General features: G+C 39.5%; 1 protein-coding gene across 1 annotated transcript; it reads right to left on the reverse strand.

Annotated features, from left to right (window-relative positions):
- Window positions 1-8,809: 8,809 nt before the first annotated feature.
- LOC147602818 (uncharacterized) lies at window positions 8,810-9,933 on the reverse strand. The gene is made up of 3 exons (XM_086797192.1): window positions 9,806-9,933; window positions 9,104-9,721; window positions 8,810-8,952 (listed from the first exon to the last, which is right to left on the reverse strand). The coding sequence occupies exons 1-3, from the start codon at window positions 9,831-9,833 to the stop codon at window positions 8,810-8,812; spliced, it is 789 nt and encodes a 262-aa protein (XP_086653318.1). The 5' UTR covers window positions 9,834-9,933.
- Window positions 9,934-27,139: the final 17,206 nt, after the last annotated feature.

Genomic DNA, 27,139 nt, shown 5'->3' on the forward strand with positions numbered 1-27,139 from the left:
TTCTAAATCAGTTTCAAAGTTGTTATTATGAAACTTTTCATTATCTAGCACAGATTGGCCATCTAATGGTGCTTCCAATCGTTGTTTCCATTGTCTTTGCTTCTATTGTTGGAAAAGGAAGTGGCCATGTGTTTTCAAAACTTTGAGTTACATGAACTGAGACACATCCGCCGATACCAATATAGTCACAGCCACACTTTCCCGAAGGATCAACACAATGAATAACACCACATCCCTTTCTTGAATTTCCTTGAGAGAGAAACACCTTGTCTCCATTTCGCCATTGTGTCTGCAATCAAATAAAAAATACTTCAATAAATAGGTGTTTTTTTAGTTGGTTTTCTCAGTCAAGTGCATGCCTCTTAAAACTAGGGATCACAAAGAAGAATACAACACAACCTCTGCTTATAGCATGCATGCATGCAAGGGGGGTGCACACAATTAGTAGATATAATAAACATTTGGAAGTGACTAAGTTTCTTTAAGTGTGGGTAATGAAAAGAGATTATTCAATGTAGCAATGTATATGGTAAAGTATTAGTGAATTCAACCTATATCATAAAGACAAAGTAGTGTGAGGCTCAAACTTTTGTTTGAGCCTCTTCTTGTACATGAGATTAAATCTCAAGTAAATTCTTTTTCTCCTAAATTAGGGTGTATCTAAATTTGAGGCTCAAACATAGGCTACATAAGGCTCAAACTTTTGTTTGAGCCTCATTTGTGGGTGCAACTAATGATGTTGAAGGGTACCCACAATGGAATTCCCAACTACTGAAATGAGAGCATCAACTTGGAAGATGATATCAGTGAGGAATATTCCATCTCTGACTCTAAGCCTTAAGATGGGGAGTCCAACACATATCAAAAGAATAGGGATCTCACCAACACAATAAATATTCTCTTAGAACAAATATCACAATTGGTAGAGGAAAGGGAGATTAATAAACCCTGCAATAGTAGCCATCCATACGAATTAAGTGGAACATCTATGCAACTACCAAGCAAGCTTTGCCAAGCATAGGTAAGACAAAGATAGATATGTATTCCCAAAACTCTTTGCCGTCACCAAGTATATCAAGGCATAACAAAAGAGAAAGAAACCAACCACTAACAAAACAACCCATTACCAAGTACATCAAGGCACAACCAAAGCAAAAGAATCCATCATTAACAAGTAAGATAACTAGGGAGTATATCAAACATACTCACATACAATACAAATGGGTGACCAAGGAAACGCTATGTACTCAAGGTTACTGTAAGGGGGCATCCCCAAGATTTGGCTACCAAAACAATCTTGAGGATCAAAAAAGTTTCCCATGACTACACAACTTAGCGATCAAGCAAGTTCAAAACCTTTGCACCAAAGAGGGCACTCAAAAGTAATAGTCAATCCAAAAATAGAGCGTGAAGAGCCCATAACAAAAGAGAACAAAGCCACCAAACCCATAATAGAAAACCCAAACAACCCAAGTTGAAGAAATGGAGACGTATGATTCAATTCATACAATAAATACACCATCCCGTATCACACCGTATGGTATGTACACCGTACCATATTTCAATGAAACTTTTGTTGGTCACATAATACATTTGTCATTGCAATTTGCAAATAAGAATGAAGGTGAAGTCTTAAACAATTTTAAGTAGTTTCTAAAAACAAACTATATTTACCGTACCATACGATATGAATTTTGAAATGCAGTAAGTACATCATATCGTATCGCATCATACCATATCGTATCATACCCTATCCTATGCATAATTATGGCTTGAGGCTCAAACTTGGGTTTGAGCCTTGTTTGTTTCACAAAAGTCAAGCCCAAGTTTGAGGCTCAAACTTGGGCTTGAGCCTTGTGTGTTTCACTCAAGCCCACGTTTGAGGCTCAAACTTGGGTTTGAGCCTACACGTCAAAAAAGAAAAAAGTGGGAAGGATGAGAAGAGGGAGAGGGATCTTTGAATATCCCATAAGCTTTATTGGGCTTATGGGATAAGGGCTATATATACTAAAGTGGTGCATAGCTACTATCAAAAGACCGGGACCGGGATCGGGCTCGGGCTCGGGAACCGGAACCAACATTTTGTACAGCCATTGCTCCATCTCCGCCGCTTGCTTCTTCTACGTTTCTGCTTTTCAGCCGAGCCCGTGACCTTGTGCAGCAAGAGGAGGAGATTGCGCATAGCAGAGAGAGGAGCACTTTGTACAGCCATTGCTCCATCTCCGCCGCTTGCTTCTTCTACGTTTCTGCTTCTCAGCCGAGCCCGTGACCTTGTGCAGCAAGAGGAGGAGATTGCGAACAGCAGAGAGAGGAGAAATATGATGCGTGGCTGTGCACAGAGAGGAGAAAGATCATTTGCAGCTGCGCACAGCAGAGAGAGGAGAAATATCATGCGCACGGGTAGCCGAACAGCTCCGAAAATTGCGACGCAGATTGCGATCTGTGGAAGAGGAGAGCGAGAACTTGCCTGCAATTTACACGCCCACGCAGAGAAAGTGCATGCCCCCCTTATTGCTCTCTGTGCAGGTGCAGATCGCCGTTGTTCCTCTCCGCGCAGGTGCATACCGCCCACAGTATCTTGCGCACAGACGCAGAGAAAGCACACACCATCCTCAGTGCTCCACGTGCAAACGCACATCGTCCTTGGTGCTCTAAATGCAGACATAGACCGTCCTCGTTGGTTCTGTACGCATAGACACAGACTGTCTTTGTTAGTGCCTTCCACACACAGAGCCTTCGCGGGCGAGCTACCCTTGCAGGCAAAGCATACAGGTGTGCTTGATGTTGACTTCTTTCATGTGTACCTCTCTTAATTTCTCTGTTTCTCATTTTGTTTTAATGATGGGACTCCTATGCAACTTTCCATTGCCTCCTATGCAACTTGAGGCTCAAGAATAAGTTTGAGCCTCTTATGCAACTTGAGACTCAAACGTGAGTTTGAGCCTCTTTTGTTACATGAGGCTCAAACTCAAGTTTGAGCCAAAGTGAGCCTCAAACTCATGTTTGAGCCTCATGTAACACAAAAGGCTCAAACTCACGTTTGAGATATATCCAAAGTGAAACTAATACAACCAAACAATTTATGTGCAGACACAAAAATGGTAGTTCCCAGTCCCACCAATTGGACTGCTGAGCATGGAATAAACACAGTGAAAGTTCTCCAGAATGCCAAAGCCACCCGTCGGCGCACCACTCTCTTCTACAAACTTGCAAGCAGCCCGAAGAACTACACGACAACACCAACACGAGTCTTACACTCAATGTTTAATTGTTTTGCCCACACACAGCTACAAAAAAGATTCCGGATGGTGACCCAACCCCAAAAGTCATTGCTATGCTTGAATCAATATGAAGAGCAAAAAAGTGGACGGCGACGATGCTTGGTGGCATACCTTAAAACAAAATCACTATCAAGAACATATATCCTATCCCTAGGGTAGATGACCTTCTTGATAAGCTTAGAGGATCAAAGGTCTTTAGCAAGATTGACTTAAAGTTTGGTTATCATCAAGTACGCATGATGTGTCAAACATATTTAAGATTGCATTTAGAACCCAGACTGGACATTATGAGTTTTTGGTTATGCCATTTGGTTTGACCAATGCTCCAACTACATTCAGTCGTATGATGAATCACATATTCTTAAAGTTTCAAAGTTTTGTTGCTGTGTTCTTTGATGACATTCTAGTTTTCAGCAAAAATCGTCAAGAGCATGAGCAACACTGGGAGCAAGTGTTCAACCTTTTGAGAGAAAATGAATTATATGTCAATCCTAAAAAGAGTTCTTTCTTTCAAAAAGAGATTGAATACGTAGGTCATATAGTGTCATCAATGTAAAGTTGGAGTAATGGTGTGAACCCTTTCAACGCTGTTGCGGATCGGAGTGAGGTTAAGGTAGGTTGGTGTGTGTTTGTTTTTTTTTCGCCATGAATCTCGAATCAAGGATGCATCCTGCAATTCTAAATCAGTTTCAAAGTTGTTATTATGAAACTTTTCATTATCTAGCATAGATTGGCCATCTAATGGTGCTTCCAATCGTTGTTTCCATTGTCTTTGCTTCTATTGTTGGAAAAGGAAGTGGCCATGTGTTTTCAAAACTTTGAGTTACATGAACTGAGACACATCCGCCGATACCAATACAGTCACAGCCACACTTTCCCGAAGGATCAACACAATGAATAACACCACATCCCTTTCTTGAATTTCCTTGAGAGAGAAACACCTTGTCTCCATTTCGCCATTGTGTCTGCAATCAAATAAAAAATACTTCAATAAATAGGTATTTTTTTAGTTGGTTTTCTCAGTCAAGTGCATGCCTCTTAAAACTAGGGATCACAAAGAAGAATACAACACAACCTCTGCTTATAGCATGCATGCATGCAAGGGGGGTGCACACAATTAGTAGATATAATAAACATTTGGAAGTGACTAAGTTTCTTTAAGTGTGGGTAATGAAAAGAGATTATTCAATGTAGCAATGTATATGGTAAAGTATTAGTGAATTCAACCTATATCATAAAGACAAAGTAGTTTGAGGCTCAAACTTTTGTTTGAGCCTCTTCTTGTACATGAGATTAAATCTCAAGTAAATTCTTTTTCTCCTAAATTAGGGTGTATCTAAATTTGAGGCTCAAACATAAGCTACATAAGGCTCAAACTTTTGTTTGAGCCTCATTTGTGGGTGCAACTAATGATGTTGAAGGGTACCCACAATGGAATTCCCAACTACTGAAATGAGAGCATCAACTTGGAAGATGATATCAGTGAGGAATATTCCATCTCTGACTCTAAGCCTTAAGATGGGGAGTCCAACACATATCAAAAGGATAGGGATCTCACCAACACAATAAATATTCTCTTAGAACAAATATCACAATTGGTAGAGGAAAGGGAGATTAATAAACCCTGCAATAGTAGCCATCCATACAAATTAAGTGGAACGTTCATCTATGCAACTACAAATCAAGCTTTGCCAAGCATAGGTAAGACAAAGATAGATATGTATTCCCAAAACTCTTTGCCGTCACCAAGTATATCAAGGCATAACGAAAGAAAAAGAAACCAACCACTAACAAAACAACCCATTACCAAGTACATCAAGGCACAACCAAAGCAAAAGAATCCATCATTAACAAGTAAGATAACTAGGGAGTATATCAAACATACTCACATACAATACAAATGGGTGACCAAGGAAACGCTATGTACTCAAGGTTACTGTAAGGGGGCATCCAAGATTTGGCTACTAAAACAATCTTGAGGATCAAAAAAGTTTCCCATGACTACACAACTTAGCGATCAAGCAAGTTCAAAACCTTTGCACCAAAGAGGGCACTCAAAAGTAATAGTCAATCCAAAATAGAGCGTGAAGAGCCCATAACAAAAGAGAACAAAGTCACCAAACCCATAATAGAAAACCCAAACAACCCAAGTTGAAGAAATGGAGACGTATGATTCAATTCATACAATAAATACACCATCCCGTATCACACCGTATGGTATGTACACCGTACCATATTTCAATGAAACTTTTGTTGGTCACATAATACATTTGTCATTGCAATTTGCAAATAAGAATGAAGGTGAAGTCTTAAACAATTTTAAGTAGTTTCTAAAAACAAACTATATTTACCGTACCATACGATATGAATTTTGAAATGCAGTAAGTACATCATATCGTATCGTATCATACCATATCGTATCATACCCTATCCTATGCATAATTATGGCTTGAGGCTCAAACTTGGGTTTGAGCCTTGTTTGTTTCACAAAAGTCAAGCCCAAGTTTGAGGCTCAAACTTGGGCTTGAGCCTTGTGTGTTTCACTCAAGCCCAAGTTTGAGGCTCAAACTTGGGTTTGAGCCTACACGTCAAAAAAGAAAAAAGTGGGAAGGATGAGAAGAGGGAGAGGGCTCTTTGAATAATCCCATAAGCTTTATTGGGCTTATGGGATGAGGGCTATATATACTAAAGTGGTGCATAGCTACTATCAAAAGACCGGGACTGGGCTCAGGCTCGGGCTAAGGAACCGGAACCAACATTTTGTACAGCCATTGCTCCATCTCCGCCGCTTGCTTCTTCTACGTTTCTGCTTCTCAGCCGAGCCCGTGACCTTGTGCAGCAAGAGGAGGAGATTGCGCATAGCAGAGAGAGGAGCATTTTGTACAGCCATTGCTCCATCTCCGTCGCTTGCTTCTTCTACGTTTCTGCTTCTCAGCCGAGCCCGTGACCTTGTGCAGCAAGAGGAGGAGATTGCGCATAGCACAGAGAGGAGAAATATGATGCGTGGCTGTGCACAGAGAGGAGAAAGATCATTTGCAGCAGCGCACAGCAGAGAGAGGAGAAATATGATGCGCACGGGTAGCCGAACAGCTCTGAAAATTACGGCGCAGATTGCGGTCTGTGGAAGAGGAGAGCGAGAACTTGCCTGCGTGTTTGCTCCAGCCATGGCTGCTCTTCTTCTTCCCCCCCAATTTCAAAATTTGAAATTCAAATACATGTCCACGTTCACAGTACCCGACCGTTTAATTATATTTTGTGAATATGGCCGACTTGAACATAAAGTGTCCTTTTCGTACTAGTTATCTGAGTTAATATCACAAAACCCTATCGTGTTCATTATTGTACACGCCCACGCAGAGAAAGTGCACGCCGCCCTCGTTGCTCTCTGTGCAGGTGCATATCGCCGTCGTTCCTCTCCGCGCAGGTGCATACCGCCCACAGTATCTTGCGCGCAGACGCAGAGAAAGCACACACCATCCTCAGTGCTCCAAGTGCAAACGCACATCGTCCTTGGTGCTCTAAATGCAAACATAGACCGTCCTCGTTGGTTCTGTATGCATAGACACAGACTGTCTTTGTTAGTGCCTTCCACACACAGAGCCTTCGCGGGCGGGCTACCCTTGCAGGCAAAGCATACAGGTGTGCTTGATGTTGACTTCTTTCATGTGTCCCTCTCTTAATTTGTCTGTTTCTCATTTTGTTTTAATGATGGGACTCCTATGCAACTTTCCATTGCCTCCTATGCAACTTGAGGCTCAAGAATAAGTTTGAGCCTCTTATGCAACTTGAGACTCAAACGTGAGTTTGAGCCTCTTTTGTTACATGAGGCTCAAACTCAAGTTTGAGCCAAAGTGAGCCTCAAACTCATGTTTGAGCCTCATGTAACACAAAAGGCTCAAACTCACATTTGAGATATATCCAAAGTGAAACTAATACAACCAAACAATTTATGTGCAGACACAAAAGTGGTAGTTCCCAGTCCCACCAATTGGACTGCTAAGCATGGAATAAACACAGTGAAAGTTCTCCAGAATGCCAAAGCCACCCCTCGGCGCACCACTCTCTTCTACAAACTTGCAAGCAGCCCGAAGAACTACACGACAACACCAACACGAATCTTACACTCAATGTTTAATTGTTTTGCCCACACAGCTGCAAAAAAGATTCCGGATGGTGACCCAACCCCAAAAGTCATTGCTATGCTTGAATCAATATGAAGAGCAAAAACGTGGACGGCGACGATTCTTGGTGGCATACCTTAAAACAATAGCTCTGATGATGAGATGCGCGGCTTAAGATTTTGTCGCACCATGCATGCACAAGAAGTTTGTTTAAACTGAACCAACCCATTCTGAAACCCAAGAAACAAGAGAGAATAAGTGACATGTGAGAGGTGCTTGCTGCCTTCGCTTATACTCTCACAAGGTCCGTTAACCCATATGTGTCCAAAAGGATTCCTAGGCATGGTAAGGGCACTCCGCACGCTGATCAAGAGAGTGATGACTGTCTGGCAAGATGCCCTTTGCACGCTGATCAAGAGAGTGATGAAGGTCTGGCAAGATGCCCTTTCAAGAGGATCACCTCTATGGTTAAGAGCATAGAGGTTGCGAATACCAACGCGTGTAGTACCTTGCATAAGAAGGATCCACTGCACTCTCGCAGTACCATGTCTCAACGCAAGCCTTGGTTATCATCCTTCTGATGTTGGTGGGTCGAACACAATGACTATCTCGCACAACGACTCGGATTTAGTTTATGCTTTTGCAAGAGCAATACATACATAAGCCCACCTGTGTGACTGACTGCACCATGAAGCTGAGTTTTGACAATTCCCCAAGACCCCTGAATGTTCCATGAGACAAACCAGACCCCCTAGAGACAGTGAAACACTCTCACATAGGTAAGGGAGGGAAAATCTGACCATGAAAACCCTACCTCTAGTTCCCACTCCAGGGAAAAGCCAGGGCTAGTCCTCAAATCTGGAGAGGTACCATAATAGTCATCCTGTCCGTCAGGGATCTAAATCCTATGCTTGCAAAGCCTCTTCCTCGGACAGAAGAATCAACATCCTGTCAGGCAAGTGCTGCAGCACAAGGATTGGGGTGGTCCTATGGGGTGAGGGTGAAGGGGCGAGTACAGGGACCGAACCCATAAAGCTGCACCGAGAGATATCGCCAGTGCTAGAATTATAACCCTTAATGCCACCCAAGTTCGGACGTATGATGAACAGAGAGATAAAGTCACCCCAAGACGTTTCATAAAGCTAGAACTGACTCATAAAAGAAAAACAAAACACATAGCAGCATGAATGGAAAATTGCAATCTGTGCCTTAGGTATACCAGTTTATACAATGTTACAAAGCATGGACCACATTATATACAATGCTTGAAGATGATGGGTCATAGCAAACCCTTTGAAGTCTATGCATGGCAAATTGCAATTTACGCCTTATACCAAATCATGACAAAGCATGGACCACATTATATACAATGCTTGAAGATGAAGAACCCCTTGAAGTGTCAAAGTGTCATGCTGCCCAGCAAACTGTCCATTGTCCTGTTGGTAGAGCAGAATCTTCAGCTGCAACTCTCCAATGCAGCAGCATCAAAAGCTTCGCTACTGCTACCTGTCTGTCTGTCCATTGTCCTGTTGGTACAACAGAATCTTCAGCTGCAACTCTCCAATGTAGCAGCATCAAAAGCTTCGCTATTGCTACTTGTCTGGCATAATTGCATCACCGGTGAGGAGCTGAGATGGGAAAACATCTCCCAAGCCACATAAACACCCTTTATGAAGAGCGCAGCTAGTCTTGTGGGATGACCATCTTCTTCATCATCCTCTATTGATTCGAGAAATGTTTCCCTATTGACAAACATGAAGTGTCCACCCTGAAGCTCCGGCTTGTTGAGGGAGTGAAAGTAGAGGACATTTGGGCCAAATGGGGTCACTGGAGCCAACAGATATGCAGCAAGAAGGCGGCCCACCCTCCCATTCCCATCATGGAAAGGGTGAATCCCTTCAAACTCGAGAAAGAAACTGGAAACTAAGTGAAACAACTTGGGGACAAGATTTGTCCGGTTCTGCTCACTAAATATCTCAGCAATTATGGTGTTTACCTTCCTGACCAGGCCATTCAAGGCCTTGGCGATCTTCCCGTGACTCAAATACGTATGCACTTCACCATTCATTCGCCTTGTCCAGGCACTTGTAGATCTGTAGGTACAGGCAGAATGCCAGTCACCTGTGCCTTCGAACAGAACGGAATGCAGCTGCTTGATCTTGAAAACATCTAGTAGAGGATAGGGTTCTGTTTCCCAACCTTCCACAAGCTTCAGAGCTTCATAGAGCGCGAGCGTGGCATGAAGCTTATCTGCATTGAGAGAGCTCCTGCTGACTCCACCCCACAGACACGTCTCCGTATCCAATAAAGAGTCGAAACCTGTTGGACCAATTTTCGATAGCAAAGTAGGTAAAAAATGGTGCAAGGGAAGCCAAACCATATAGGAGAAGGGTGTGAACAAACCTGCGTCAAGCAAAGACATGGTCAGCATCTTCTTCTCTGGCGATTGAATTGAGAAAGGACGTGCTACTTCGCAGCAGCTACCAAGCTTTCGTGTGCCCTCCTTACATTTTCATCTTCCTCCAATACGCTCTTTACAGCACCTCCAAAGCTCGATTGCCTGCAAAGTATCCTCCACAGAATGGAGAGACTCACCCTCGATTGAACATACAGAGTGGACAAAGTGAACCTCCGTAGTTTTTCTGAATTCAGCAGCAGCGGCGGCAGCCAGGTTGTCCTCCTTCGCCTTGAAGCTCCCAACATGTCGTTGTCTTTTGTTGAGCATGTCGGCAATACTCATAGCCGGCGGCGAGGGTATGGAGCGGGCAGAAATTCCATAGGTAGCGAAAATCAAGAGGAGGAAGGAGCAGGAGGAGAAAGGAAAACAAGCTTCTCGGCAGGATCAATGGAGAAGACACAAAGACTGCGATGCACAGGGGGCGATCGATCATGCACAGTTTGGTGAAAAGCACGATCAATGCTTTGCTGAAGAAGATACTCACATATATAGGGCAGAGGTGTGGGTGAGCGGGAAGCAAAGCGCTCTTATATTTTGGAAACTTGAAAGGAGGTCCTCTTTGCTTTTTGCTTGCTCCCGTATCAAAGAGGGTGACTTTTGGCTAACAATTCGTGCCAATTTCTACCATGATATCCGGCCTAAGGGCTGTATTTTGGACATCTTTCTCTTGTATGGCACATATTCTCATTCGTTTGGTGAGGTTGGTGATCTCTTGTAGATCTCCTCGACCCCGTCATAGTTTGTTTCGTCGCTCTTGTGCTTCAGCCTGTGCCTGCGCTTTTGTTGCTTCCTTTTGTTTATTGCGTTGTTTTGTGGCATGCAAACGATTCAAGGTTTCTTGCGTTAGGGGCTCATGATACTTCCTGAGTCTACACCCACTAATCCAACTGGTCATGGGCTCTCCATAAAGTGTTGCAAGATGCACTGCCCCACTCGATGATAGATTGTGAATTACGTATGGTCCCATTAATTCATTTTTTTAGTTTTGATGTGTGTTATTTCAATGTGTAGGCTAGCACCAGATCCCCTTTCTTGAACTCTTTGTTTATGACATGGGCATCATGAAACTTCTTTAGACGTCTTTTCTGAGCATACATCCCAGCCACCACTGCTTGTAGGCAGAATTCATCTAGTTGCTCCAGTTTTGTGAGTCTATTTGAGAGTTCATGCCCTGTCCACTCTAGCTCTTTGGCCACCCTAAGTGTAGGAATTAGGAATTATATGGGTAGAATTGCGTCTAATCCATATACCATGTTGAAAGGTGTGCTTCCAATGGCTGTCTTGTAAGCAACTCGATAAGCCCATAAGGTTGAATTGAGCTTTAATTCCCAATCTGTCCTTGGGTTACTGACAATCTTTGTAAGAATGTTGCAGAGGATCTTATTTGAGCTTTCAGCTTGCCCATTAGCTTGCGGGTGATATGGGGCTGAACTCTTGTGTATCACCATGAACTCTTCGAGTAGATAGTGAATAACGTCATTGATAAAATGAGTCTCCCTATCACTTACTATTTCTATCGACAAGCCATAGCGTGTAAAGATGTGTTCGTAAAGAAAACATGCCATTGTTCGTGCATCATTTTTGGGCATGGCCTTCGCTTCTACCCACTTAGTCAAATAATCCGTGGCAACAATAATATATTGCGCCCTTGTTCTATGCGCTGGTGGGTTAATGGGACTGACAAAGTCAATACCCCATTTTGCAAAAGCCCTAGCTCCCATCATTGGTCTTAATGGCATGTTATCTTTGCAGATTGGTACCTTTACCCTTTGGCACTCATCACATCTTTTAACAAACTCAGCTGCATCACTGAATAGCGTGGGCCACCACAATTCTGTCATCATGATAGCTTTAGCAGTCGTGTCCGCAGAAAAGTGCCCGCCTGATAGTCCAGCGTGAGCCTGTTCTAGCACTCGTATGTACTCCGATTCTGTGACACACAACCGTAGTTGTTTGTCCTTTCCTCTCTTGTAGAGTTGATTGGCAATGAGCTCATAATCTTTGGATTCTAATTCAATAGCCTTGCTTCTGACCTTGTTGACTTTCTCTGGCAATCTACAATGTTCCAAGTAGTCAACAATGTATCTACTCCAATTGGGTGTAATGGCTATCTCAAATAGAGTTTCATGCGGTCTTGGTGGTCTTGACTGACATTCCATGCATGTCCGCACGAAGTAATGGACTTCGGCTCGTATCATGGGCCACCAGACTCCTGCCCAAAGGATTCTCTTGATTGTTTGGTTTGCTGCCATATGTATCCCTCTAATCGTGATGTGGGCAACTACCAGATAATGTTCCTTTTCTTGGTGCTCAATGCATAGGCGCAATATTCCATCCCTTCCTACATGATACATCCGTCCTGCGAGCATGAAAATGATGCTGCATTTTGTACTAGAGCTTGTTTTTCTCTAATGGGAAGTGGGATATTCAACTGTCCTATGGTCATGAGTGGAACAAGCTTTTTGCTCCATTTGGGGATCATTTCTATGTTGAAGAGATAAGCGTCTGGCAAATCATCTTCAATTCTCTTAGGTGCTTCCCCACTTGTTAGGCGCAACAGATGGTCGGCCGGCCCTATGGTGTGTGGTACCTTTCTTTACTACAGCCGTGAAATCAAACTCAAGTAAGATGATGAACCATCTTACTATTCGCCCTGTATTGCAAGGTTTGTTCACTAGATAAAGTAGGGCTTGGTGATCAGTGAAGAAGACGAACTGGTTGGCTAGTAGATAGTGACGGAACTTCTTTATAGCATATATCATGCCTAGCCCCTCCCTCTCGGTGGTTGTATAATTTTGTTCGGCTCAATTTAGCTGTCTGCTCGCATAGGAGATTGGAAAATCCATATTCTTTTCTCCTGCCTGCAGAAATGTCAGGCATACCAAGGGGCTCAACCACTTTCTCACCTTGTGTGTTCTCTATTAGGGTTTTGTGAGTGTGTGTGTGTGCTTGCAAGAGCTCAAGCTCTCTCCCCCTACATCTTTCCATGGTATCAGGGCCTGGTTCGTGCTAAGGGCTGAGCTGCAAGCAAGAGAACCACAAGAAGTGGTACGAGGGTAAGAGCTTCAATTACTCTTCCCTATTTGTGTTGGTGACTACACCCTTGTCAGGAGCTCTACGGGAGGCACCGGCAACAATCTCTGATTGAGGAGCTTTCTTCGCGGGAGTAAAGCTATTGGGCAACTATGCAGTCCTATGGACTGCATCCTACGGACTGCCATTTTCGGGCCAAAAACGCGTTTCGAACACGTCTGGACCTCCGTTTTTCAGAAAGCAGGCGATTTCGAGCACTGCGGGTAAGTCATCGATTCTTTGCAGAACTCTGTTTTAAGAACTGCAGGAAGACAGATTGACTGTGCAGACACTGTGGGTGCTGCAAAGAGGTCTACAGTTGCCATTGGGTGTATGTATGCACATTGAAGTCACTGGTTGTGACATTTGAGAGTACTATAGTACCGCTGTGCAGAAAATACAGCAGTTTGTGCAGAAAAACCAGAGTGCAGTTTCTGGTAAAATTGTGTGTTTGGCAAGATGTCAAATGATGGGATAACTCAGATTGTGGCTGAGAAGCTTTGTAAGATTCCTCTCCCAACCCCTTTTTGATGTCTAGTATCTTCCCCTGTAATCAACCCCTCTTCAGAAATATAAAGACCTTGTTTCTAACTATTTTAGCCTAGAGAGAGAAAATATTCTAGAGAGAGAATATTCAGATTTTGAATATTTTTGGATAGAAAAATATCTCTTATAATTCAGATGAGTTCCCCTGAAACAGAAATTCAAAAAGAATTTTCCAATGTGCAATTGGAATTAATTGGAAATAGGTATAAAGAACCTTAGTCTAAGGTCTAGATTTTCAGAAATCTTTAGACTATGGTCCAATTAAGGTTCCTATGGGCCAATAGCATCAATCCATGTGTAGGGAGTAGATAAATCCAATTTGTAAAAAAGAAGATACCCAAAAATGAGTAAATGCTCACATAAGGTGAAGAGTTGAAAATGTACAAGGTTTATTAGTAAAAAACTATGAGCAATATTAAAAATATGAGATATTTTGGGAATAATGATTTTATTATGACACATATGTAAGGAAGGGGAGTCCCTTAAATGCTCACATAAGATGAAGGGTTGAAAATGTACAAGGTTTATTAGTAAAAAACTATGAGCAATATTAAAATGATTCCATTATGACACATATGTAAGGAAGGGGAGTTCTTTAAAGGATGTGCATATTTCACATAAGATGAAGAGTTGAAAATGTACAAGGTTTATTAGTAAAAAACTATGAGCAATATTAAAATGATTCCATTATGACACATATGTAAGGAAAGAGAGTTCTTTAAAGGAGGTGCATATTTCACATGCTTGAATGAGTTTTAAACTCATAAAAATTGAGATATTTCATCTCTCCTCTCTCCTCATTTAAGTCTAGTTCCAAAAAGTTAGCTTAACTGACCTAAAAATGGTCAAATATTGACCAAACTGATTTAGAAAATTCTAGAATCAGTTTGTTTGGTTAGGAGCTCAATTTTTCCTATAAATAGAAGCCTCCTCCTTGTTGAAAAATATATAGTGTTTATGCATCGTTACTCTACTCCACCTAAGCCAAGAACTGTGAATTCATTTAATAATTCACTAGTTTTTGGAGCTTCCCTCTTTCTTCAATCCCCATTAGTGGCTCCATCAACATACTTAACCAATTGATTGGTTGGGGGCCTCTACCGTGAACAAAGAATCAAGCAAGTTGTAAGGTAATTAGTGAATATTGATCTTTCTATAATTTCTCAATGTTTCTCTCTTCTCAACCCCTCTCAAGCTTGAGAAGTTTAATTGGTATGGTTTTTTTTTTAAATGCTATTGAAGTTTGAATAGTAGTGAAGAGTTACATAATGCTATTGAAGTTAATTTTCATTTATGTTTAAATTCTAATGATTTTTATGTAAATTCTCTCTCTCACTCAAGAAATGGTCATACTCATGACCCATTCTCAATCCAAATCAAGCTTTTCATAAAGCCTTTCCTTAACCCAAGATTAAGCTATGCTTGAGGCCAAATTATTGGCTTTTTTCTATGCTTTTAGTTTATGTATATTAATGATTCAATCCATTATGGATTAATAATCCAATTAGAGATTATTTTAATTATTTCCTTAATGATAAGCATTATCCCTTAGAAAATTTGAGATTTATCAGTCATAGCAGCGGAGCTATGGCAAAATTTTTATAAAAATTATGCATAAAATAATCTCATTCAAAGCATAAAAAGAGGACTTCCTACCATATTCTAGGAATTATCATCCTAGATTAATTGAAAGAATTTCATTACAATCATGGAGAAATTGAATTTTAATATCATGCATAATGATAAATTTTTATATCAAAAGTGTTACTTTTATCATTTCTATTTTCATGCATAAGAGTATGCATAATGATAAATTTTTATATCAAAAGTGTTACTTTTATCATTTTTATTTTCATGCATAGGAATATGCATAATGATAAATTTTTATATCAAAAGTGTTACTTTTATCATTTCTATTTTCATGCATAAGAGTATGCATAATGATAAATTTTTATATCAAAAGTGTTACTTTTATCATTTTTATTTTCATGCATAGGAATATGCATAATGATAAATTTTTATATCAAAAGTGTTACTTTTATCATTTTTATTTTCATGCATAAGAGTATGCATAATGATAAATTTTTATATCAAAAGTGTTACTTTTATCATTTTTATTTTCATACATAGGAATATGCATAATGATAAATTTTTATATCAAAAGTGTTACTTTTATCATTTTTATTTTCATGCATAGGAATATACATAATGATAAATTTTTATATCAAAAGTGTTACTTTTATCATTTCTATTTTCATGCATAAGAGTATGCATAATGATAAATTTTTATATCAAAAGTGTTACTTTTATCATTTTTAATTTTCATGCATAGAAGTATGCATAAGAGTTGATTATTTTATTATAAAAGTGTGACTTATATCATAATTGAATTTCATGCATAGAGGTATGCATAAAAGTTGATTATTTTATTGTAAGAGTGTTACTTTTATCATATTGGATTTCATGCATATAGGTATGCATAAAAGATATTCTTTTTATACTAAAAGTGTGATTTTTCTCATAAATGGATTTTATGCTTAACTTAGATGCATAAGAGAAATTCTTTTATTCTAAAAGTGTAATTTCCTACCAAACTGAATTTATGCATAAGAAGATGCATAAAAGATTGATTTTAATTTCGAAAGTGTTAGTCTCCTTAAATGGAATTTATGTATAAATAAATGTGTAGAGAAAACTTATATTAAATATAAGAATTCTCTTTTTTTAAAAAAAAGATATGAAATGTGATAAGATGTGATAAGAGGTGTATGAGATGTGATAAGAATTGATAAGATGCGTATGGAAAGTGATAGGATGTGATAAGATGTGTATGGGATGAGGTAAGAAGTGTATGTGATAGAATAGGATGTATATGGGTTGTGATAGGGCGAGAATGGATGTGATGTAAAAGATTAGATGTGAAGACATATGGGGTTACATGAATGGGAATGTGGATGTATGTATGTATGTGGATGTAGATGTGAATGTATAGATGTGAATGGGAATGTGGATGTGGATGTATATGAATGTGGATGTAGATGTGGATGTATAGATGTGAATGGGAATGTGGATGTGGATGTATGTATGTATGTGGATGTAGATGTGGATGTATAGATGTGAATGGGAATGTGGATGTGGATGTATGTATGTATGTGGATGTGGATGTATGTATGTATGTGGATGTGGATGTATGAATGAGGACGTGATAATGGATGTATGCATGTAGATGTGGATATATGGATGTGAATATGAATGTGGATGTGGATGTGGATGTATGGATGTGGATATGGATGTGTATGTATGAATGTAGATAAGGGATGTGGATGTATAAATGAGGATGTGAAAATGGAGGTATGCATGTAGATGTGGATGTATAAATGAGGATGTGAAAATGGAGGTATGCATGTAGATGTGGATGTATGGATGTGAATATGGATGTGGATGTGGATGTATAAATGAGGATGTGAATGTGGATGTGAATGTGAATGTGGATGTATGGATGTGGATATGGATGTGTATGTATGAATGTAGATAAGGGATGTGGATGTATAAATGAGGATGTGAAAATGGAGGTATGCATGTAGATGTGGATGTATAAATGAGGATGTGAAAATGGAGGTATGCATGTAGATGTGGATGTATGGATGTGAATATGGATGTGGATGTGGATGTATAAATGAGGATGTGAATGTGGATGTGAATGTGAATGTGGATGTATGGATGTGGATATGGATGTGTATGTATGAATGTGGATATGGGATGTGGATGTATAAATGAGGATGTGAAAATGGATGTATCCATGTAAATGTGGATGTATGAATGTGAATGTGAATTAATGTGTCGTCGATATGAGGAAATGGATGAGAATGAGTACACATTGAATGGAATGTGGAATAAGTAATGTGGACTAAGGAGGGATAATGTGGAAAGACGAGAGTTTGATTTAGAAACTGTATTTTGTGACTGTTGTAAATGACTGTTTTATGTCAAGAATGCTGGGGAAGCATTTTGACCATCTTGTGGATTAAGGTCATGAAGACCTAACTGTTAAAGTTGCAACTGCTGACGGAGAGTCAATGGAGGACGTCTCGCGTAGCAAGGTCGACCGAGGTCTTGACCAGCCTCGGTTCGATTTAAATAGTGAGCTTCCGGTACGGTGGATGAGGGACCAAGGAAGCGGCCTATGAGTGAAGCGCTAGGTCACCTGCGAAGGATCCTAGAGGGTGCTGACCATACGGTGCTCGGGCTCTGGGTCGCCCAGGATACCCACGCGTGCGTCGAGGAAGATATTGGAACAAGGAGTAAGAGTTGTTTTGTGAAACCGGGCATGGATCTGGTTGATTGACCTTGCTGGTCTTCAATGGATGAGTCCATGATTCTTTATATGGATCTGTTGGTTGATCTTGCTGATCTTCAACGAGAGTCCATCTTGATTTTTATAAGTGATTATATTGCCGAGTATTATGGGCTAGGAACTATTGAAAAGGCCCCTGTGTGGACAGGTGGTGAGCGTTCTAGTTGCCAATGATGCCATAGATACTCTGATGAAGGAATGATGGGAAATTATGAATCAACCGGATAAATTGGAAGATTATGATCAGTGGTACTATGGTTTCATTAAAGGATTGTTTTAAAGTTAGTTGATGCTAAGAAAAAGGCAATTTCATATTGGGTGTGTAAGTGGTGTGGCTAGTTCTATGTTTGCATGAACTTCCGGCTAGGGGGCCTTGGAACTCTTTTCCTTGGTACCCGGGACAAAACCTAACCAAATTCTAAAATTGGATCCCATCACTACAGTGGTTGGGCGGTTGGCTAACCCATGGGATCGGATGGGGTTAGGCTGGACTGATGGATCCGTAAATCGAGATTTAATTTCTATTATTACGATAGATGAAGTAAATCCCGGATAGAAATTGTTCTATGGATAGGAATCAACGGCTGTGCCTCTTGATGGGGAAAAAAGCGTTGATCCCAATGATCCAAGTGCAAGTTCTTCCTTGATTTGACCAAGTACCGTTAAAGGTGCAGTCAGATCAGTTTGATCAGTAATGATCTTGACTACGTTAGAGTAAAGAGTTATCCTGGTGGAATCGCCCGTGCTTTCCGGGTAAAGGAAGTTTTTCCGGTTTCGGTTTTGGACAAACCGACGGATTAGTCTCTTGTCCGGATATCCGTGGGCGAGGCCCCGAGTGTTGGACCCCTGTCCCGCGCGAGAAGTGCTACTTCCGCTGCTAGTACCCGAATCCGTTGCTCGGTGGGAATAGGGATCTCACAGTTGGTATCAGAGCATTTGGTTAATAAAGATCAACTGAGAAGACAAATATGTCAAAAATTTATCAAGAAACAAAAAAAAAGGTTGTAATTGTGTGATATAAGTCATACAATTTGATATTCAAACTAAAATTCGTAATTTGGTAATTAGGTCTTCAGATGGAAGTACCACAATTATATAGAATCCCTGACTTGCTTGAGGCCTAGACATGATGGTATTTACCTTATAATTCCAAGGGCCGTGACTACCCGTATATACCGAGAGTATACTGCAGCTCTTTACTGACAGTATATACGAGTAAATCTAAGACTTGAAATTATAAGCGTTAATGCTATCCAGAGGATGATTTCGAATGTGGTTGATATGATTTTTAATTCTATTTGAGAATTGATGAATTGAATTGGATTCTGATTGAAAAATGATGATCCTTGAAATTTGGTTGAAATGTAATAAGCTGAGCGAAACCTCAATGAGGATGAATGGGACGAGTCCCTGTGATGATATTCATAACTGGAATGATGATAATGATTTCAGCAAATCACTATGAGATTAGTGGATTGTGCTGTCAGATTGCTACTATTAATACTTGACCGTTAGATCAAGTTAAGGGATGACAAATTGAGAACTTACTTGACTAAAATTCCCGTGGAGGAATGTTCAGAAGGAAATTTTTCGGTCTAATGGACCATTATCATGTTAAAGATATGAATGATATGATCTGAATGAATTGTTGATAAGTTCTAAGGGATATTTATCCTAGTATTTTGTTGGGTTGACCAGAATATAAGGAACCCCAGAATAAAATTGGATCTTAAGAAAAAGAGTTGTTCTCTTCCTACGAGATGAGAACATCTCGCGCTTTTTTTTAAGTGGGGTAGAATGTAAGAATTCTCCCCAGTTTTTGAGGTATTCAAAAATAAGAATCTCCTCTCTAATCTTATAACTATTCTCTCTCTAATACATAAATTTTTGACAGAATCATGAGACGAGGAAATCGTAGCCGTCATCAGCCAGACCCTCTCACTGAAGATAACGAACTTGATCCTGATGTTCGCAAGGCTCTTCATAGGACTCAACCAGGACCCTTCAAAGGAGAAGGGGAGAACCTAGGTGAGACTGTGGAGAAATGGGTGGAAGCCATGGAAGAGTATTTTGACGTCACAGGTTATAATGAACTGAGCAAAATAGCTCTTGGCCGGTTGAAAATAGTGGAAACAGCCAGGGTAGCATGGAGGAACCACTGTGACACCAACCGTCTAAATAGAAATACCCAATCTTGGAATGACCTAAAAACCTATTTGAGAAAGAGATTCTGTCCCCCTGGATTTTTGGAAACCAAAATGAATGAATTTTTAGAACTAAAGCAGGAGAACAAAACCATTGAAGAATATCACCAAGCCTTTGCTCTTCTACTCAAATACTCACCACCTCTAGATGAAGAACAGCTCATGGCCAGGTTCATTCGGGCAATGAACGAACCTTTGGACACACTGGTCAAAAATGCCAAACCAGTGTCCATGGCTGAAGCAGTAAAAATGGCAAAGGATTTTGCCAAAGCCTTTGTAGTAAAGGTCCCGCCAAAACCTGCACCCTCTAACTTTAAAAGATTCCAAGCCCAGGAAGGTACTTCAAACTTTCCACCTCCAAAGAGGCAGCAAGGACCGTTTCAGAATCAAGATGCAGGAAGATTCCAAAGTGAAGGAAGATCCTTCCCCCAAAATACTTTCTCAGGAGGACCATCTATTTTAAGGATGCAGAACAATGAACCCAGAAGTGAGAACCGGTGTTTTGGATGCCAAGGTTTTGGTCATCAGTTAAAAGACTGCCCAACTCCTGCCATGTCAAGGGGACAGGGAAGTCTAGGACCCCGAATTCAGAGACCAATTCCTTCATACCAGTCTAATCAGGGTCCGTCTCACCCAAGCCAGGGTAACCCCAGAAGAACTCCAAATCAACCATCTGCCTCTACCCAGAATAACCTTAGAACTCCTTTCCAGAACAGGGGCAACCAAAGAGAAAGAATTCCACCTCAGACTGCAGCAGCCAGAGCAGTCACAATTTCAGAAGAAGTAGAAGAGGAAAGAAGGGCAGATCTTTACTGCAATTGAAAAACCAAGGACTTAACAGACAGTTCTCAAGTCATCCATACTCCACCAGAATACCAGGGAAAAATCGACCGTCCACTTCCAAGGCGTAAAGTTGAATGTGATTGAAGAAGAAGAAGATGTGATAAAAGAAATCATACTCCACCTGCGAGATGAGGACATCTCGCGTTTTTTAAGTGGGGTAGAATGTAAGATTCCTCTCCCAACCCCTTTTTGATGTCTAGTATCTTCCCCTGTAATCAACCCCTCTTCAGAAATATAAAGACCTTGTTTCTAACTATTTTAGCCTAGAGAGAGAAAATATTCTAGAGAGAGAATATTCAGATTTTGAATATTTTTGGATAGAAAAATATCTCTTATAATTCAGATGAGTTCCCCTGAAACAGAAATTCAAAAAGAATTTTCCAATGTGCAATTGGAATTAATTGGAAATAGGTATAAAGAACCTTAGTCTAAGGTCTAGATTTTCAGAAATCTTTAGACTATGGTCCAATTAAGGTTCCTATGGGCCAATAGCATCAATCCATGTGTAGGGAGTAGATAAATCCAATTTGTAAAAAAGAAGATACCCAAAAATGAGTAAATGCTCACATAAGGTGAAGAGTTGAAAATGTACAAGGTTTATTAGTAAAAAACTATGAGCAATATTAAAAATATGAGATATTTTGGGAATAATGATTTTATTATGACACATATGTAAGGAAGGGGAGTCCCTTAAATGCTCACATAAGATGAAGGGTTGAAAATGTACAAGGTTTATTAGTAAAAAACTATGAGCAATATTAAAATGATTCCATTATGACACATATGTAAGGAAGGGGAGTTCTTTAAAGGATGTGCATATTTCACATAAGATGAAGAGTTGAAAATGTACAAGGTTTATTAGTAAAAAACTATGAGCAATATTAAAATGATTCCATTATGACACATATGTAAGGAAAGAGAGTTCTTTAAAGGAGGTGCATATTTCACATGCTTGAATGAGTTTTAAACTCATAAAAATTGAGATATTTCATCTCTCCTCTCTCCTCATTTAAGTCTAGTTCCAAAAAGTTAGCTTAACTGACCTAAAAATGGTCAAATATTGACCAAACTGATTTAGAAAATTCTAGAATCAGTTTGTTTGGTTAGGAGCTCAATTTTTCCTATAAATAGAAGCCTCCTCCTTGTTGAAAAATATATAGTGTTTATGCATCGTTACTCTACTCCACCTAAGCCAAGAACTGTGAATTCATTTAATAATTCACTAGTTTTTGGAGCTTCCCTCTTTCTTCAATCCCCATTAGTGGCTCCATCAACATACTTAACCAATTGATTGGTTGGGGGCCTCTACCGTGAACAAAGAATCAAGCAAGTTGTAAGGTAATTAGTGAATATTGATCTTTCTATAATTTCTCAATGTTTCTCTCTTCTCAACCCCTCTCAAGCTTGAGAAGTTTAATTGGTATGGTTTTTTTTTTAAATGCTATTGAAGTTTGAATAGTAGTGAAGAGTTACATAATGCTATTGAAGTTAATTTTCATTTATGTTTAAATTCTAATGATTTTTATGTAAATTCTCTCTCTCACTCAAGAAATGGTCATACTCATGACCCATTCTCAATCCAAATCAAGCTTTTCATAAAGCCTTTCCTTAACCCAAGATTAAGCTATGCTTGAGGCCAAATTATTGGCTTTTTTCTATGCTTTTAGTTTATGTATATTAATGATTCAATCCATTATGGATTAATAATCCAATTAGAGATTATTTTAATTATTTCCTTAATGATAAGCATTATCCCTTAGAAAATTTGAGATTTATCAGTCATAGCAGCAGAGCTATGGCAAAATTTTTATAAAAATTATGCATAAAATAATCTCATTCAAAGCATAAAAAGAGGACTTCCTACCATATTCTAGGAATTATCATCCTAGATTAATTGAAAGAATTTCATTACAATCATGGAGAAATTGAATTTTAATATCATGCATAATGATAAATTTTTATATCAAAAGTGTTACTTTTATCATTTCTATTTTCATGCATAAGAGTATGCATAATGATAAATTTTTATATCAAAAGTGTTACTTTTATCATTTTTATTTTCATGCATAGGAATATGCATAATGATAAATTTTTATATCAAAAGTGTTACTTTTATCATTTCTATTTTCATGCATAAGAGTATGCATAATGATAAATTTTTATATCAAAAGTGTTACTTTTATCATTTTTATTTTCATGCATAGGAATATGCATAATGATAAATTTTTATATCAAAAGTGTTACTTTTATCATTTTTATTTTCATGCATAAGAGTATGCATAATGATAAATTTTTATATCAAAAGTGTTACTTTTATCATTTTTATTTTCATACATAGGAATATGCATAATGATAAATTTTTATATCAAAAGTGTTACTTTTATCATTTTTATTTTCATGCATAGGAATATACATAATGATAAATTTTTATATCAAAAGTGTTACTTTTATCATTTCTATTTTCATGCATAAGAGTATGCATAATGATAAATTTTTATATCAAAAGTGTTACTTTTATCATTTTTAATTTTCATGCATAGAAGTATGCATAAGAGTTGATTATTTTATTATAAAAGTGTGACTTATATCATAATTGAATTTCATGCATAGAGGTATGCATAAAAGTTGATTATTTTATTGTAAGAGTGTTACTTTTATCATATTGGATTTCATGCATATAGGTATGCATAAAAGATATTCTTTTTATACTAAAAGTGTGATTTTTCTCATAAATGGATTTTATGCTTAACTTAGATGCATAAGAGAAATTCTTTTATTCTAAAAGTGTAATTTCCTACCAAACTGAATTTATGCATAAGAAGATGCATAAAAGATTGATTTTAATTTCGAAAGTGTTAGTCTCCTTAAATGGAATTTATGTATAAATAAATGTGTAGAGAAAACTTATATTAAATATAAGAATTCTCTTTTTTTAAAAAAAAGATATGAAATGTGATAAGATGTGATAAGAGGTGTATGAGATGTGATAAGAATTGATAAGATGCGTATGGAAAGTGATAGGATGTGATAAGATGTGTATGGGATGAGGTAAGAAGTGTATGTGATAGAATAGGATGTATATGGGTTGTGATAGGGCGAGAATGGATGTGATGTAAAAGATTAGATGTGAAGACATATGGGGTTACATGAATGGGAATGTGGATGTATGTATGTATGTGGATGTAGATGTGAATGTATAGATGTGAATGGGAATGTGGATGTGGATGTATATGAATGTGGATGTAGATGTGGATGTATAGATGTGAATGGGAATGTGGATGTGGATGTATGTATGTATGTGGATGTAGATGTGGATGTATAGATGTGAATGGGAATGTGGATGTGGATGTATGTATGTATGTGGATGTGGATGTATGTATGTATGTGGATGTGGATGTATGAATGAGGACGTGATAATGGATGTATGCATGTAGATGTGGATATATGGATGTGAATATGAATGTGGATGTGGATGTGGATGTATGGATGTGGATATGGATGTGTATGTATGAATGTAGATAAGGGATGTGGATGTATAAATGAGGATGTGAAAATGGAGGTATGCATGTAGATGTGGATGTATAAATGAGGATGTGAAAATGGAGGTATGCATGTAGATGTGGATGTATGGATGTGAATATGGATGTGGATGTGGATGTATAAATGAGGATGTGAATGTGGATGTGAATGTGAATGTGGATGTATGGATGTGGATATGGATGTGTATGTATGAATGTAGATAAGGGATGTGGATGTATAAATGAGGATGTGAAAATGGAGGTATGCATGTAGATGTGGATGTATAAATGAGGATGTGAAAATGGAGGTATGCATGTAGATGTGGATGTATGGATGTGAATATGGATGTGGATGTGGATGTATAAATGAGGATGTGAATGTGGATGTGAATGTGAATGTGGATGTATGGATGTGGATATGGATGTGTATGTATGAATGTGGATATGGGATGTGGATGTATAAATGAGGATGTGAAAATGGATGTATCCATGTAAATGTGGATGTATGAATGTGAATGTGAATTAATGTGTCGTCGATATGAGGAAATGGATGAGAATGAGTACACATTGAATGGAATGTGGAATAAGTAATGTGGACTAAGGAGGGATAATGTGGAAAGACGAGAGTTTGATTTAGAAACTGTATTTTGTGACTGTTGTAAATGACTGTTTTATGTCAAGAATGCTGGGGAAGCATTTTGACCATCTTGTGGATTAAGGTCATGAAGACCTAACTGTTAAAGTTGCAACTGCTGACGGAGAGTCAATGGAGGACGTCTCGCGTAGCAAGGTCGACCGAGGTCTTGACCAGCCTCGGTTCGATTTAAATGGTGAGCTTCCGGTACGGTGGATGAGGGACCAAGGAAGCGGCCTATGAGTGAAGCGCTAGGTCACCTGCGAAGGATCCTAGAGGGTGCTGACCATACGGTGCTCGGGCTCTGGGTCGCCCAGGATACCCACGCGTGCGTCGAGGAAGATATTGGAACAAGGAGTAAGAGTTGTTTTGTGAAACCGGGCATGGATCTGGTTGATTGACCTTGCTGGTCTTCAATGGATGAGTCCATGGCTCTTTATATGGATCTGTTGGTTGATCTTGCTGATCTTCAACGAGAGTCCATCTTGATTTTTATAAGTGATTATATTGCCGAGTATTATGGGCTAGGAACTATTGAAAAGGCCCCTGTGTGGACAGGTGGTGAGCGTTCTAGTTGCCAATGATGCCATAGATACTCTGATGAAGGAATGATGGGAAATTATGAATCAACCGGATAAATTGGAAGATTATGATCAGTGGTACTATGGTTTCATTAAAGGATTGTTTTAAAGTTAGTTGATGCTAAGAAAAAGGCAATTTCATATTGGGTGTGTAAGTGGTGTGGCTAGTTCTATGTTTGCATGAACTTCCGGCTAGGGGGCCTTGGAACTCTTTTCCTTGGTACCCGGGACAAAACCTAACCAAATTCTAAAATTGGATCCCATCACTACAGTGGTTGGGCGGTTGGCTAACCCATGGGATCGGATGGGGTTAGGCTGGACTGATGGATCCGTAAATCGAGATTTAATTTCTATTATTACGATAGATGAAGTAAATCCCGGATAGAAATTGTTCTATGGATAGGAATCAACGGCTGTGCCTCTTGATGGGGAAAAAAGCGTTGATCCCAATGATCCAAGTGCAAGTTCTTCCTTGATTTGACCAAGTACCGTTAAAGGTGCAGTCAGATCAGTTTGATCAGTAATGATCTTGACTACGTTAGAGTAAAGAGTTATCCTGGTGGAATCGCCCGTGCTTTCCGGGTAAAGGAAGTTTTTCCGGTTTCGGTTTTGGACAAACCGACGGATTAGTCTCTTGTCCGGATATCCGTGGGCGAGGCCCCGAGTGTTGGACCCCTGTCCCGCGCGAGAAGTGCTACTTCCGCTGCTAGTACCCGAATCCGTTGCTCGGTGGGAATAGGGATCTCACAAGCTTGACAAGAATAACTTCCATGCTTGGAGGTTCAGGTTGACAAATTTCCTAATTGGAAAAGACTATTGGGACTACATAGAAGGTGAGCATGAAGAGGCACCATGTAAGATCCCTGTTTCCACCGAGCAACGGATTCACGATACTGGCAACGGAAGTAGCACTTCTCGCGCGGGACAGGGGTCCCACATTCAGGGCCTCGCCCACGGATATCCGGACAAGAGACTAATCCGTCGGTTTGTCCAAAACCGAAACCGGAAAAAACTTCCTTTACCCGGAAAGCATGGGCGATTCCACCAGGATAACTCTTTACTCTAACGTAGTCAAGATCATTACGAATCAACTGATCTGACTGCACCATTAATGGTACTTGGTCAAATCAAGGAAGAAACTTGCACTTGGATCATTGGGATCAACGCTTTTTTCCCCATCAAGAGGCACAGCCGTTGATTCCTATCCATAGAACAATTTCTATCCGGGATTTACTTCATCTATCGTAATAATAGAAATTAAATCTCGATTTATGGATCCATCAGTCCAGCCTAACCCCATCCGAGCCGATCCCATGGGTTAGCCAACCACCCAACCACTGTAGTGATGGGATCCAATTTGGAATTTGGTTAGGTTTTGTCCCGGGTACCAAGGAAAAGAGTTCCAAGGCCCCCTAGCCGGAAGTTCATGCAAACATAAAACTAGCCACACCACTTACACACCCAATATGAAAATTGCCTTTTCTTAGCATCAGCTAACTTTAAAACAATCCTTTAATGAAACCATAG

This window comes from Cibotium barometz, chromosome 65 (assembly GCF_041138505.1).
Source record: "Cibotium barometz isolate CiBa-2024 chromosome 65, ASM4113850v1, whole genome shotgun sequence".
Lineage (NCBI taxonomy): Eukaryota > Viridiplantae > Streptophyta > Polypodiopsida > Cyatheales > Cibotiaceae > Cibotium > Cibotium barometz.